The sequence below is a fragment of the Elgaria multicarinata genome, chromosome 16 (assembly GCF_023053635.1).
Source record: "Elgaria multicarinata webbii isolate HBS135686 ecotype San Diego chromosome 16, rElgMul1.1.pri, whole genome shotgun sequence".
NCBI classification, from domain to species: Eukaryota; Metazoa; Chordata; class Lepidosauria; order Squamata; family Anguidae; genus Elgaria; species Elgaria multicarinata.
The window spans coordinates 31076207-31090798 of NC_086186.1; the positions used below are offsets into that span (position 1 = coordinate 31076207).

General features: G+C 53.9%; 1 protein-coding gene across 4 annotated transcripts in view; it reads right to left on the reverse strand.

The window, feature by feature from the left end:
- Positions 1–1705: 1705 nt before the first annotated feature.
- MAN2A2 (mannosidase alpha class 2A member 2) overlaps positions 1706–14592 on the reverse strand; it is a 29312-nt gene continuing 16425 nt past the window's right edge. Inside the window, exons 5-23 of one of the 4 annotated variants that reach the window (XM_063142748.1) lie at positions 13910–14037; positions 12408–12581; positions 11815–12001; positions 11365–11542; positions 10887–11089; positions 10585–10767; positions 10362–10476; positions 10149–10216; positions 9851–10016; positions 9141–9377; positions 8900–9022; positions 6564–6678; positions 6329–6462; positions 6083–6227; positions 5616–5749; positions 3282–3359; positions 2867–3061; positions 2555–2665; positions 1706–2360 (exon numbers count right to left, since the gene is read on the reverse strand). In XM_063142748.1, the coding sequence (XP_062998818.1) occupies positions 2205–2360; positions 2555–2665; positions 2867–3061; positions 3282–3359; positions 5616–5749; positions 6083–6227; positions 6329–6462; positions 6564–6678; positions 8900–9022; positions 9141–9377; positions 9851–10016; positions 10149–10216; positions 10362–10476; positions 10585–10767; positions 10887–11089; positions 11365–11542; positions 11815–12001; positions 12408–12581; positions 13910–14037 (2830 nt within the window). In that variant the 3' untranslated portion in view covers positions 1706–2204. The remainder of the gene's footprint in view (positions 2361–2554; positions 2666–2866; positions 3062–3281; positions 3360–5615; positions 5750–6082; positions 6228–6328; positions 6463–6563; positions 6679–8899; positions 9023–9140; positions 9378–9850; positions 10017–10148; positions 10217–10361; positions 10477–10584; positions 10768–10886; positions 11090–11364; positions 11543–11814; positions 12002–12407; positions 12582–13909; positions 14038–14592) is intronic. The other 3 variants (XM_063142749.1, XM_063142751.1, XM_063142750.1) reach the window with 3 other exon arrangements.

Consider the following 14592-nt stretch of genomic DNA (forward strand, 5'->3'; position numbering starts at 1 on the left):
GAGTAAGGAGCTAAGAGAGAACCAGTTTCTCCCACTTTCCAAGAGAATCTGAATAGAGCTTGGCTCTAGTTTTCCAACCATCCAACGAGGGAGGAGAGAGAGCATTGGCTGGCCACACTCTGCCTTGCAAGGAGAGCTTGGCTGCTCGTGAGGTGCTCCAGTCAACGTTGGAAGAGATAACCATCACCACCCTCCACTGATCTTGCTCCGTCCGCACTTAAGTGATCACTGCCGGTAAGGTCACGGCCCAGGCAGCTCTGCACAAGAGCAAGCTCTGCTCATCCCTCCAGCCTCTGGGTGCTGCTATCTCCTCACCACCACCACCACCTTCTGTGAATGAGCAGAGTTATTCCTGTCAAGCCTGGAAATGGTAGGTGTGGAACTGCCAGTCCTGTCTCACGCATACAGACATGTCCTCATTTGGCTTCAGCATCAGCTCAGTGGAATGGAGAGGCCCAGCTTTGTACTCTAGTCAGTTTCTCTACAAACAATCTGGTTCTGGCCCCTCTGGCATCTGCACTCCCCCACAAACCTTTGCATCATGCCCAGGAGAGCTGCACCCACATCATTGCAGCAGTTAAATCCACTGTCCCATCGAGCAGCAAGACGCCACAATCCAGGAACAGGAACTGCCAAAGAGCAGAAAACTCGTTGCGGGGCTCGCTGTGTATTTGAGTTCTTTCTCTGCTCAGGAGGATGCCTGGCAAGGGAACATCCCTGTTGCTGGGATGTGGCCTTGCAGAGACAAACAGGCCTGTGAGCAGAGAACTCCTTCTATGCCAGCTCCACCCCTTTCAGTTGCCCCAGGAAAGCTGTGGGAGTTCTAGAGCCTGGGTTTACAGATGCCAGTCCCCATAGCAACCAGCACCCTTAGAGGCTGGTGCTACCAAAAGCTGAGGAAACGGACTCCCAAGATGCTCAAGATGTCCTCGGCTCCTTGCCATCAGAGCAGAGGGACCAGCACTGCCTCGGTTTGCTAGGAATGATCTGGGAAGGCCACAATGAGCCCTGTGGCTGGGAGGTGGGGGAGGGGCAGCACAGAGCCCCGCCTTATCCACGGCTCTGAGCACCTGGGCAAGCCATGCTCTCTCTGAGCCTATTCAGTTTCCCCCTACACCTGTCCTTGGAACTGCCAGAACCTGTGTCACCTGCTGGAAAAGAACACCAAGATGCTAAACTACTTGGCTCTATTCATAGCAACACAGCAGCAGAGCCTTCCTCTCTGCTTCTCTTGGAACCAAGGCAGGAAAGGGGGGCAAAAGCAGCTGAAATATAACAACAACACTAGCACTTTGTGCTGGAGAAGTCTTTGCCTTCAATCCTCCCACTCCAATATGAATCTAGGACCAACTGCCAGGTAAAACTGCTTTGGATGTACTTGCAGCAAGGCTTCAGGTAATGGGGGGAGCAATGCCTTGCTCATGCCATGGGGTGGGAGAGAGTGCCTTTCTCTTCCCACTAAGAGTGGTCTCAGTTTAGAGGAGAAAGCTTCCAAACAAGGCCATGGAGCTGGGCAATTCTCTTCCCCAGGGAAAGAGAAGGCATCTCCTTCCCAAAAGACTGAGATGGGTGGACCCTGCTGCTCTGGCTTCTCAGAGGACCTCCGCTTTCTCATAGCCTCTCCACCTGGCTAAGTGTAATTCTCTGGCTGAGTCCACCAAGGCCCAAAACACAACTCGAGAGCCAAATGTTTCAAAAAAGGGCATTGTTTCTTAAAAGCATGTTCTGAGTCCAGGAAACTCACAGATCTCTCTTTCCAGTGTTTGCTACATTAGCAAGTCTGTTTCCCATCTCATCAGGTAGGAAAGTAGAACACCTAGATCTCATTCCCCAAGAGTGGGGAGGGCAAGAACTGAGGCCTTTGCTGCAGTCACTGCAGATCTCACCCACCCACTCCCCCCCCCCCCCATCAAAACATCCAGTCACCCTCGGTGGGTCTCTGTGTACAGGACACCTGGACCTGATGAGATCAGCAGCGGCCTTTCCCTGGCTTTTTATGCGAGTCGTTAAGAGGAGAGAAATAAATAATGACGTGGCAGGTGCGTTGAGTCTTTCATCCCTTGTGGCATCCTGGCACTGAGCCGCAGCCGAGGTGGCACCTATCCAGCCTAGTTGCCGACGGGGTAGAGGTGTTGATGACCAATCATCCCATTCCCACAATGTATGGCTGGCCAGTGAGTTCCAGACTGGCCCACGGAGGGGCACTATCCAAACCGAAGGCGGAAAGTGGCGATCTCCATGGGTTCCAGGTGGATGACTGTGCTGTTGGGGGATGAGGTGGCCAGTGGGTACATCAGCGTCAAAGAAGAGGGCTGGAGGGAGGCCAGCTCAAGGCCTTGAAACAAGCCACCAAGGGGCAGCTAGGAGACAAGGGGGAGTTGTTAGAGGAAAAGCCAGCGGGGGGGGAGGCCAACTTCCCACCGCCACAAGAGCCCTTCTCTGTTGCCTGAAGCTCTCCGCCCTCTTGCACATTACCACTCCTTTCCCTTCCCCATCTCCTATTTGGGGGGGGGGGGGGTGGAGAGAAAGAGGTTTTCATGTGTTCCATACATACCGTGCCCTGGGTGGTGGTGCAATTGAAGCCCAGGTTCCTGGCCTCTAGACCACAGTCAAAGCCCTTTCGGTGCAGAATCAGAGCTGCCTCCATGGAGGGCAGGGAATCATCCTGGGGAGAAGCAGGTGGATGTGTGGGTGTGCCTTTGTAGACAAGGGGCAGCCAGGCCGAGCACAGCCCATGCCCCAGTGGAGGCAAGGAGGGTTGGTTAGGCTGGCAGAAGGAGGGGAGGCAGCGACTGAGTGAGGCTGCGGTGCAGCAGCCAGGCCCCTTGAAGGGTGGGCTTGCTCATTCCCCCAGTCCTGAACTCACCTCTCCTTGCAGCGTGCGCAGATTGAGGAGGTGGAAGTCACACGGCATGGTGGCCAAAAGGGGCAGGAAGGACCGCAGTGCTGGGGGTGGCAGCTTCTCCTGAACAACGGGCATCACGAGCACCTCAGCGTTCAGGTGCATGGAGGTCATGTGGCTTAGCAGAGATGGGTAGCTTACTGGCTGGTTGTCCTGTACCTGCAGTAATGAGAACCCAGGAATGACAGGAGGGCAGGCAGATGCCCCCAAAGGCCATGAGCAAAGAAGGCAGCCTATGGCTGACAGCCTCCACCCAGGGACCCCCTAAAGGCTAAGCTATGACCACTGAGCTATGAGCTGGGCTAACACACGCACGCACACAGGGCAGGGCCCAGCTATGTCACCACCAGCTAGTGCACAAGACAGGGCTGAGCTTTACCTCTTGGCTGTCAGCCTTGCTGTTGGGAAATACCCAGCCTCTAAGCACGGAAGCCAGTTTGGAAAAGAAGCCGGAGCTCTGGGGGAGGGTCAGGGAGAGGGGGAGTGAGAACAGCCGCGTTACAGAAGCAAAACATCTCTGCTTTGAGCCCAGGCAGCTTGTGGGCCGGAGGCTCCACGTGAAATGCCCAGGAACGGTGTGCAGCTAGGCTGAAGGGGATGGCGGCCGCATGCACAGAGCCAGCTCTTCCTCAGCCTGCATCTTTAGGCACTCCACAAGGATGCCTCTTCCCTCCCCCCTCCCCCCTTTCTGCTTGGTCCCCTCCCTGCTTGGTCCCCTCCCTGCTTGATCCATGCAGTTTTCTTTGCTAGCTTCTCCCGCTCCCTCTTCTGCTCCTCTTTCAGGTTTGAGACCATTTATATCCCCTCCCCCGCTCCCGTGGAAATTGCCCCCATCTCCCCTGCTCTGCTGTCCATCTTTTCACCTGTTACTGAGTGACAAAGTGACCCTTCTCTTGCACTGCCATAACGGTTCTGAGGAGGGACCCTGAAATTTGCCCCCAATCCAAAAATACGTTTACCACAAAATCCTACCCACTCTCTGGAATAAAAGTGTCTCATCCTTTCTAAAAATCAGAAGATTGAATTAAGTGTGTGGGAGCCACCAGACAGAAGGCTCCTATCACTATCAAAGCACTGATTTCCTGATGTAAGCCACGATTGCAATGGGCTTTTCGCACATCAGCATTTGTGGTGCCTATATTTTGTTCTACCAAACCCAGTTGGACCAGATAAAGCCGTGTAGGTATGGAAAGGACCATTCCTCATCACCTCCCTCACCTTCTTTTCCTGAATGCATTTGCAGGCTCTTCAAAGATTCTCTGCTATTTTTTTAAAAAAGAAAATATTGCCTATAGAATAAGTATTGGTGTTTGGGGGGGGGGAGTTACTACATTTTATGCTGCCCCCCCCTTTCCCACCTTTCCCTGCTTTGCTCGCTGCTTTAAATTGCCATTTTCTCCCTACTCAGCTCCAACAACTGTAATTTAAAACTGTCATTTCCCCCCCTCCCTTTGTTTTAAACCAACCTCTGGAAGCTGTTTCTGCTGTTGCAGGAGGAGCCTCCTCCTCCTCCCTCCCCCAGAGGGATTTCCTTCTGTAAGAAGCATCTCCCCAGAGCCCCAGGGAACACGGCATGGACTGAGCCGACTCTGCTCCTGGTCAGCAACATGACAGGCTACTCCGTGAGGCGGAGGGCAGAGGGGGATCCCCATATTTGTTCTGAAAACTCCAACAATTTACCACCACCGCAAGACCACCTGACTATATCAGACAATGTGTTTTTTTTTTAACAGTCCTTGCACAATTGTTTCATCACGATTGTGATATAATTTATTTTCTTATTTAAAAAGCAAACTGCAAAGTTAAATGGGTGATTTAGTGCTGGGGGTAGAAGCATCGTGTTCAGCTTGAAAGTAGTAAAGGAAGAAATTAATTAAGTGGTAACACTGGCTCAGAGGACTGCACCAAATGCACGTGTACACTTCCTTTTCTTTTTTTTAGCAAATGAATAACGACGTTTAAAGCAAATGGCAAAACTCTTTCAGGAAACTGAGTTGAGTTGCAGGACAGAAATGCCTCTGCAGCAGGAAATGTACAGCAAGTGAGCAACACAGCAGGAGCATTTGCACATGCCAGGGGCCACTCCCCACCCCCTATTGCACATTTTCCTGTCCACATGTACAATGAGACCATGATGCTATTCTGCCCTTTCCCTCCTTAACGGATTTTCTGCGTTAAAAAATGTTAGGAGAATTACTGGGAAAACGCAGTAGGATTACTAATGAATGATGGTGTCATGTGGACCTCACCACTTCCCCATAAAATTGAGTGAATGAGCCCAGCACAAAGGGAGAGTGAACATTAAGGACAAAAACGTCAACCTAGTTCAAGGTCCTGACCCTGGGTACAGGGGATGAGTGAGTACTTTTATCATGCAAGAGGAACCCCGGTTCTGGGACCAGTGCTTCTCAAAGGAACACTCCTCTAGAGGCCTTTGCTTGATGGTTTGTTTGCAACAGGTGACGTCTGAGGGCTGATGCCCAGGACATCCCAAGCAGAAGCCACACCTGGGCAACTCAGCATGGGATCAGGGAGCGGAGGAACTTGTGACAGTTTGACAAAGGCCTTCTGAACATCCCAGGGAACTCCCTTTTCATGTGTTTGCTGAACTCTGGAGGGAGGGAGGGAAGGAAGGAAGGAGCCACTGGACACAGCCAAGTGCTAGCTGCACCTGCTGGGGGTGGCAGGGACAGCTAGCACCCAGCTTTCCTACCTTTTTAGCAGCACTCTGCCGTTCCAGCAGAAGGCGGAAGTGGTTACAGGTCCGCTTGTTGTCCTTCAGACCTTGTCCTAGGCCGCGATTGTCATCCTGCATGAGGCGCCGGTCCAAAATCACTTCCAGCTGACCTGCAAAAGGGGGGGGGGGGGAGAAGGAGAAAACGTGGACAAGTCAGGAGATCCCTTCTTCTCACGCTGCCTCAAACATCTGAATCCCACCCAGCTTCAATATATGGGGGATGCTGCTGCCAGCGCAGAATCAGCACAGTCGCCACCCCACCACCACCACCACTGCAACCCTCAGGCCTGTGCAGAGGGTGGGGATCCTCCAGGTAGCTCCATCCCAGGAGCTCCCGTACTTTTGCACAGGTGAGCCAGCCAGAGTTTCCCTGAGGACGGGCCCCAATTCCAGTGACAAAGCTGCCAGCGGGAAGAGGCTTCTATGTGTCTCACGCTACTCACCACTGCTAAGGCTGGAGACACCCAAGGCCTGAGCTGTGTGCAGGGTCAGGCGACTCTGCGTGTCCTGGATGTAGGCCATGACTGGCATGGGATAGAAGTTGGCCTGAAGGGGCAGCTTCTTCAGGTACTGCCGGGGCTGGATCTGCTGGGACAGGAGGACTGTGGGGAAGTGCTGCCAGCCACGTGGGCAGGTGGCCTCTCCGGCTGCACAGGGGTGGGACCTCTGCCACCCTTCCAGCCCCCTACCTGGAAGCCATTGAGATCAGTGAAGAAAGTGCCTTGACTCTCAATGTCAGTGCTGAAGCGCAGCGCCAGCTCTTTGTTCACCTGGTCCCGGACATCCACCAGGCAGGAGATCTCCAGGGAGAGCCCATCGACCCCTGGAGCCAAGCAAGGCCATGGCATTAGGGAGGAAAGCACACTGCTGCCACCCACAAGCAGCCCTCACAGTCAGCACAGTGGCGGCCTCCAAAGCCCTCACCTGGCACATTGTAGAGCCGGACCACCTCCTGGATGTGCTGGTAGTAAATAGCCGCTTCTGAGAAGAAGGGTCCCTCAGTCACCCGGACCACGGGCGGGTCTTTCGGGATGTAGGGCTGCAAGGAAGAGGAATGTGAGGGAACACGGGAGCCATTTGATTTGGTTTAAACAATTTTAACCCACCTTTTCCCAATGTTCAAGGCAGCATACAATGTAATTTAAAAACAATTCTGTAAATAATAACAAATACAATTTTGAACAGGTAAATACAAAAATTAAAAAGTCAAGTCAGAGAGGTGGCACCAGAAAAGTATAAAAGCCTGGCCCACAAAAAGCAGGATGTTACTAGGAAGCTAACAGCACTCAAAATTATACTTAGAGCCACTCAAACCTTTCAGATCATTCTGCATGACCAATCCAATCACAGGACATCTCGTGGCTCAGGAGAAGACTACCGACTCTCAGCCCATGAAATGCTGGACATGCCCCATCTCCCCACCCGCACCCCTGCTTTGGCCGTCATCAACAGCCTTCTCCAAGCAGAGTTTTCCTCAGAGATACAGCTGGACCTTAATCAGTGAAGGTTGTCCTATGAAGAGAGACTGAAAGAACTGGGCCTGTTTAGCCTGGAGAAGAGAAGATTGAGGGGAGACAGGACAGCACTCTTCAAATACTTAAAAGGCTGTCACCCAGAGGAGGGCCAGGATGTCTTCTCGATCCTCCCAGAGTGCAGGACATGGAATAATGGGCTCAAGTTACAGGAAGCCAGATTCCAGCTGGACATCAGGAAAAACTTCCTGACTGTTGGAGCAGTACAACAATGGAATCAGTTACCTAGGGAGGTTGTGGGCTCTTCCACACTAGAGGCATTCAAGAGGCAGCTGGACAACCATCTGTCAGGGATGCTTTAGGGTGGATTCCTGCATTGAGCAGGGGGTTGGACTCGATGGCCTTGTAGGCCCCTTCCAACTCTGCTATTCTATGATTCTAAGGCACCATGAGCCGTTCCCCTCCCACCGCCTGACCCTTATCAGAACGTGCTCTGGCACGTGACTCCACAGCTGCAGAGCCCTTCTGGGCAGGGCTACTCATTGTGGCACAACTCAAAACAGAAGTCTCTCTCCATCAAAAGAAGTGTCAACACTTGGATATCAAGATCACTTTGAAGTTTGTTTCTGTCTTCCAGGGTATTAGCTATCCCACCCAATTTGGTATCATCTGCAAATAAGCATTCCTTGCACCTCCTCAACAAAGTCATTAATAAAAATGTTGAAGCGCACTGGGCCCAGGATTGAGCCCTGTGGTACCCCATTCATTACCTCCCCCCAGTTTGAGGAGGTACCATTGATAAGCACTCTTTGAGTCCGACACTGTAGCCAACTGTGGATCCACCTAAGAGTTGTTCCATCTAGCCCACTTTTAACTAGTTCGCTAACCAAAATGTTATAGGGCACTTTGTCAAAAGCTTTGCTGAAGTCAAGATATATTATGTGCTACCTCCAGTATCCAAGGCAGTAAGCCTATGTGTTGGGGAACATGGGTTGGAGGGTGCTGTTGTACCATGTTCTGTTTGTTGGTCCCTGGTCGACAGCTGGTTGGCCACTGTGTGAACAGAGTGCTGGACTAGATGGACCCTTCGTCTGATCCAGCATCAGGGCCCTTCTTATGTTCTTATGCCCACAGCATTCCCACAGTCCACAAGGGAGGTTACCCAATCAAGACAGACTGACTTCTTTATAATCTGCTCCAAAAAATTCCCAGAGATGGATGTCAGACTGACTGGTCTGTAGTTCCCAGGTTCCTCCTTTATACCCTTTTTGAAGATAGGGACAACATTAGCCCTCCAGTCATCTGGGACTTCACCCGTCTTCCATGATTTCGCAAAGATAATAGACAGTGGTTCTGAGAGTTCTTTTGCTAGCTCCTTCATTACTTTAGGATGCAGTTCATCGGGCCCTGGAGATTTGAACTCATTCAAACCAATTAGGTGTTCCTTGACCATTTGTTGATCAATCTCAAACTGCAATCCTGCCCCCTCAGCTTGTACTTCACTTTCTCCAGGGGTCATAGACCCACTTTTGGGAGAAGACTGAGCCAAAGTAGGAATTGAGCACTTCGGCCTTTTCGTTGTCATCTGTTATCGATTTTCCATCCTGGTTAAGCCAGTTGAACCACGCTTATAGCCTGGAAGGGAGCAAGAGTGATTCCGGGAACCACAGAGGGTGCGACACCAACCACACCGTGCGTGTCTCCAAGGCCCGTTCCAAGAGAGGAATCCTTCCCGCTTTGTCCACCCACCAGGACAACCCCAACCCCCTGGGCTAACCCTGCTCAGACCTTGGGTTCTCCATCAGGCAGGAAGAGGTAAGCGCCACTTTTGTCTTTCGTGCTCCGAGTGCCATAGATGAGGAACTGGCTACTCAGCCTCTGCTCCTGCTCGTCACCAGCATGATGCACGCTCTGCCAGAAAGCAAGCAGAGCATCGGTGAGAAAGTTTGCTCCTGCCCTCCACCTTTCCCTCCGGCTACCTTTCCTCCAGCCCAGCCCCATTTCTGCCAGCTGGTGGGCCCACAGTCACCTTGAGCGAACCGCTGGGCCCTGAGAAGCAAGCTCTCATGTGCTGGTTCTCCAGACAGAAGTCCTCTGTGGCAGTGGGAATGACACGCACTGGGAACGCTTCATGCTTGTGCACAGGAAGGTCGCGGCCATGCAGGAAGAGGCGCACGGAGGACTTGAGGGTGTTGTGGCTGTCAAAAGACTTGCTCAGTTGTAGGATGCTAAGGCTTAGTGCTGGTAGTCGTATTGTAATGGATACCTGTCAATCAAAGCAGAGACAAGGGCGGCAGCCCCCATTGCTCCCACGCACACACATTTAGTGTGCCAATGGAGCACCAACCGTCCCTTCTAACCGGCAGGCGGGCAGTTTTGCCTGTGTTAATTTGTGCAAAAAGAACTCCATGGTGAAGCTAAGTGTGTCACCCTCTGAGTCTGCACAGAGAAGAAAGGTGCTCCATTATGGCAAAGGGGCAGGTGAGTCGGGAAGATGTGCCCCACTCACCCCCATCAGAAACAACAAATAGTGCTGCAGCACCTCAAAGGTTTCTTGTGGCAGAAGCTTTCAGGCACCTGATGGAAATGGACTCTGGTCCAAAAAGCTTCTGTTGCACTAAATCTGAGCATCACTCTGTGTTGTTTTTGCTACAACAGCCTAACATGGCTTCTTTTTGGAAACTGTCGCCACTCCCACCATGCACAGCCTCTTCCCCTGCCTACCAGCCCCCGAACTACCTGGTAGACGTCTGGTGCCACATCCGTGGCAGAATCCCACTGGGCACTGAGCTGCACAGCCTGAGGCTGCCCTTCCTCGTTGAGGACACGGACACGCGGGGTGTTCACCAGGAATGACACAATGCTCAGGCGCTCTTGCTCCAGAGGGTTGAACACAACCACAAACCTGCAAGATTGGGTTGTGTGTTCAGAAGTGTGACGTTGGTTGGCTCGCTCCCTCCCTCGCTCCCTCCCTCCCTGGCAGCCACACTATGCACTTCCCCACCCGCCACGGCACCTAAGGGCAGGCCTGGCCCACCTGGGTGCTGCATCCAACTTGATAACGGTTTTCTCTGGCAGGGAGTCCTGGTTGAGGCGCGTCTCATCCTGGAAGAGAGGAGAAGGCTCAGTGCCCCCAGGCCAGAAGCCAAGGCCCCCAGTCCCCCATGGGTGCAGCACGGCCAGGCCCCCACCCCGTTTCCCCCCCAGGCAGGTTCCTCTGGACGCAGAGGAGGGGGCAGGATGCACTCACCGCGCCAAGGAAGGGCACCGCCAGGTCGTAGTGGTAGGTCTCCTTGTCGGCCAGCACCAAGTAATGCGCCGCATTGAGGATGATGCGTTTGACATTCATGAGGGAGTGGAGCAGCCTGCAAGGGTGTGGGGAAAGGACGCGCAGAGAGGCTGTGAGGCACAGGGGGAGGGGTGCAAAACACACGGGCCCCGTCTCTCTCCTGCTGGCCTCGTCTGGCACATACCTGACCCCGTAGTCCACGACCACGGCCTCCTTGGCAGTGCCGGTGATGGCATCGTGATGCTGGAAGAGCCCCAGGTTGCGACGCGCATCAGTGAGCATGGCGTAGTCCGACAGCGGATACTTGCTGTCCATGCCAGCGTGGCGAGCGTGGCTCAGGGCTAAGCTGTACAAGATCTCAGCACCGCTGGGCCAGAGAGGAGAAGGGCACCGCTAGCACCCCTCTTCCAGGGCCGAGTGGAGCCTCCCCCTCCCTGGCTGCCCCGCCAGCAGCGCTCGCCTCGGCCCCTTCTAGGGCCCACTCACCGGAGATGGGCCTCCAGCACACGGCCCATGCTTTTGTAGAAGGGCCGGGAAGTGTAGTAGCCTGTCCAGTAGTGGTCCTCTCGGTCCGCATACGAGAAAAAATCCCCACTCACCACTGGGAAGCCAGGCGGGCGCATGCCTGGGGCGATGCCCATCTGCTTGTACAAGGCATCAAAGTAATCTGAGAGAGTTCCAAACTGCGCCTGCAGGGAGGCAGCAAATCACGCATCAGGGGCTGCAGTGGGGACGGCCCCACGACTGGGGGTGGGGGGAGAGAGCAGAGAGCAAAAGGCACCATGGGCGGCGGCGGCAGCAGCAGCAGCAGCAGCAGCAGCAGAGCCCCCCCAAAGGGAATCCGGCTGAAAGAGAGGCTCTGCGGAGCAGCCCCCCTTTCTCTCCAGCGTGGGAAGCATCCCTCCCCTCCCCTCCCCTCCGTCGGCCGCCCTTTGCTCCCTCCCCCGAGCCCCGCCAGCCGCACCTGCACATGGAGTTCTGGGTGGGCATTGAGGAAGTCAAAGAGGCGCTGGTAGTTGAGGAACTGAGCGTCCCACTCCTGGGGCTTGTCGTAGCGGAAGTCATCTCCCAATGGCACCAGCAGCACTTTGCTTCGGAAGAGCTTGGATTTCTTTCGGTACTGGTCGAGCAGCAGCTGTGCCCTGGGGAGTGAATGAATCTGGATCAGCACATCTACTGGGCTGCCTGAAACCGTCTCTGCATGAATGCCTGAGGTGCCATCGTCAGGACCTCAGATGTCAGGAGCAGTGCCAGGAGGCAGGGAATCTGCACTGACGTGCAGGGGAGCGCCACGTGGGCTGCATCCCTAGGGGTACAGTGCCCAGCCAGAGAAGCAGGGAGCAGGCAGCAAGGTTGTGGCAAGGGGCAGACCCCCTGGCCCGGGGGCAAAGAGCGGGGGTCAGAGGTCACTCACCGCTCAGCCACGTTGGCGCTGGTGATGGCCTTGGGTGGCACTTTCCAAGGGCAGTTGATTCGGCCCCCTGGCAGGCGCTTGAAGTCAAACTGGCAGCAGATCTTGGGGTCAGGGCCACAGGTGTGGGGCACATCGTAGCTGTAGAAGGGCATCATGTGGCAGAGGATATCGGTGCTGGAATCGGGATCTGAGGAGGCCAAAGCCACAAGCGCTTTAGGCTCAGGAAGGGGCCTGGGCAAGCACAGGGGAGAAGGAATAATGGGGGCCCCTCCCTGCCCCCTCCCGACACAGACACGCCCAGCCCCCGACCCATCGCAGGGAGTCAAGACCCCCGCACCAGGCGTCCACAGGGTAAATAGCTTCAGCTGGCTCACGCCAGGGATCCTAGCTGCAAGGAAAGGGAGCACCAGCCAATCTGGCCGAGGAGGATGTGACTTCTGGACCTCTAAGGTGATGCTGGGTCCATTTGCAGAACAAGCTGCTGCTCTCTTCTCCAGGGGGCACAAGGTGGGTTGTAGGAAAGACTCTGCAAAGTCAGGGAGGGACACTGGGGCAGAGGAGAGACAGGGGACACCCCCTCCATCGCCCCTCACCCCAGCTTTGCCTCCACATGAACTCCAGGTTCTGGGTCGCTGCAAAGTGCTTCTTGATGGTGTAATGCACACGCTGGATGAGCATGCCAGTCAGATTGGCACGACGCAGTAGGTACGGCATTGTGGCGCTGTGACCAAAGGGATCGACGGCCCAACCAGAGCGTGGTGTCACCCCTGCAGAGAAGGAGGAGGAGGAGGCAGGCATCAACAGCAAAGAAAAGGGGGCCTGAGCTCTCCAGGTGGCCCGTCCCATCCCCCACCCCAACCACAAAACCCCCCTTCTGAATACGGGAGCCGGACCTGACTGCGACAGACCATTAATGTACATTGATGGTGCTATATAAATAAATAATAATAATAATAATAATTAAAGCTTATCAAGGCATCTCTGTAGCCTTCACCACTACAGGAACCCATGACCAGCCGCCTTTTCCATTTAAGTTGCAGTTCTCCTGCCTAAATAAATGGAAGATGCCAAAGAAATGTCTATTGTGCCAAAAGCAGGGTGGGGTGGGGGTCAGAGGCCTGCCCTTCGGAGAGCCATTGGCCCAGCAGGCCTCTTCTGCCAGAGCTCGCTGGTCTCTGGACAGAACACTTCCAAAAGCGTTTTGCGCTTCCACTCAAAAGAAAAAAAGGAGGGGGGAGTAGCTATGTCTTTCAGCGAACATGCCTTTGACCCTCAGGGAATTTGAGAGCGGAGGAGAACAGGCAGTTTGATATTTAGTCGATGGAGGAGATTCCCGTTGTGCAGGTGAGCCCAGCACACAAGAAACAGGCTGTGGCTTTGTCACGCATTTTCCTCTCCACGGTCGGAGTCCGAGGTGCCCTGCAGACCCTGACCAGGCCCTTGTTGGAATGCACACCTCCAGAACTGCACCCCCAGAAGGGGTGCAAGAATGCAAGGGGAGGGCGTCAAGAAAGAGGCACAGGCACCCACCCAGTTAATGACTTGCCTGCAGGCTTCTTGTTTGTGGAAAATTCAATGACAGACCCCATCCCCCACTGTGGGGGCTGCAGCCAACAAGAGACAACCCCAACTCTGGATGAAGCAGTCAGAGGAGGGGGGGGGCTTCTCCTAGCGCTGTTCGTGATCCTTATGCTGACTCAACACGGAGGAGGTCTTTGTGCAGCGTTACGTTAATGACTGAGACGTCAAGTCTCAGAATTGCACACAATACTCCAGGTGTGGTCTCACTAGTGCCGAGTAGGGAGGAATAAGGAGTTCACGCGTCTGATACAGTGCTTTTTCTAATGCAGCCCAGAACTGCATTAACCCTTCTAGCAGCTATTTCGCACTGCTGACTCATGTTTCGCTTGCTGTTGATAACCACACCCAAATCTTTCTCTGATGTGGTGCTTCTTCCAACCTGTCTAAATCAAATTGCAGCTAGAGAGTCATCTGTCAGATATGCTTTGAGGTGGATTCCTGCATTGAGCAAGGGGTTGGACTCAATGTACCCAAGCACCTCGCCCTGTGCTTGGACTGGGACCACGGCACTCACCCACGTTCCGCTCCAGCCACTGGTGCCCCTCTATGAGCTGGTCAATCAGGGCAAAGTAGTGGGAATTGGCTTCATCTGGCATCACCCATCCTCCTGTTGCCATCTCCAGCTGCCCGTTGCCCAGAAGCCTGTAAACAGGAGCGTAGCATCAGGAGCGCCTGACCAAGGTTGCTCTCGGTCTTGTAACACGCTTATTATAGACACCTCATACAATAATATAATAAAAATCTATGTTAAAAAAAATCCTAAAACTCAATCCAAAAGGACTGGATGAAAACACAACACAACTGACAACAATATAGGTGCCAAGAAAGCCTCTCTAAGCAAGAGCATTCCATGACTGGGGAGACAATGAGAAGGCCCTCCCTCCTCTCAGGACTATCCTCTGAACTTCAGACTGAGGGGACCCACAGACCTGTGCAGAAGACCTTGAGGCTGAAGTGGGGACCATTTTGTCCCCAGGGGTCAGATGGCTAGCATGGGCTAGGCCCACTGGGCACCCCAAAGGACGGGGCACAGCTGCTAGCATGCGCGGCTCTCAACCAGCGCCTCAAGGAGGCTCAATGCCTCGCCTGCCCCCTATTTTATTTATTTATTTTATTTATTTATTACATTTTTATACTGCCCAATAGCCAAGGCTCTCTGGGCAGTTCACAATTAAAACCATAAAGCATAGCAAAAAG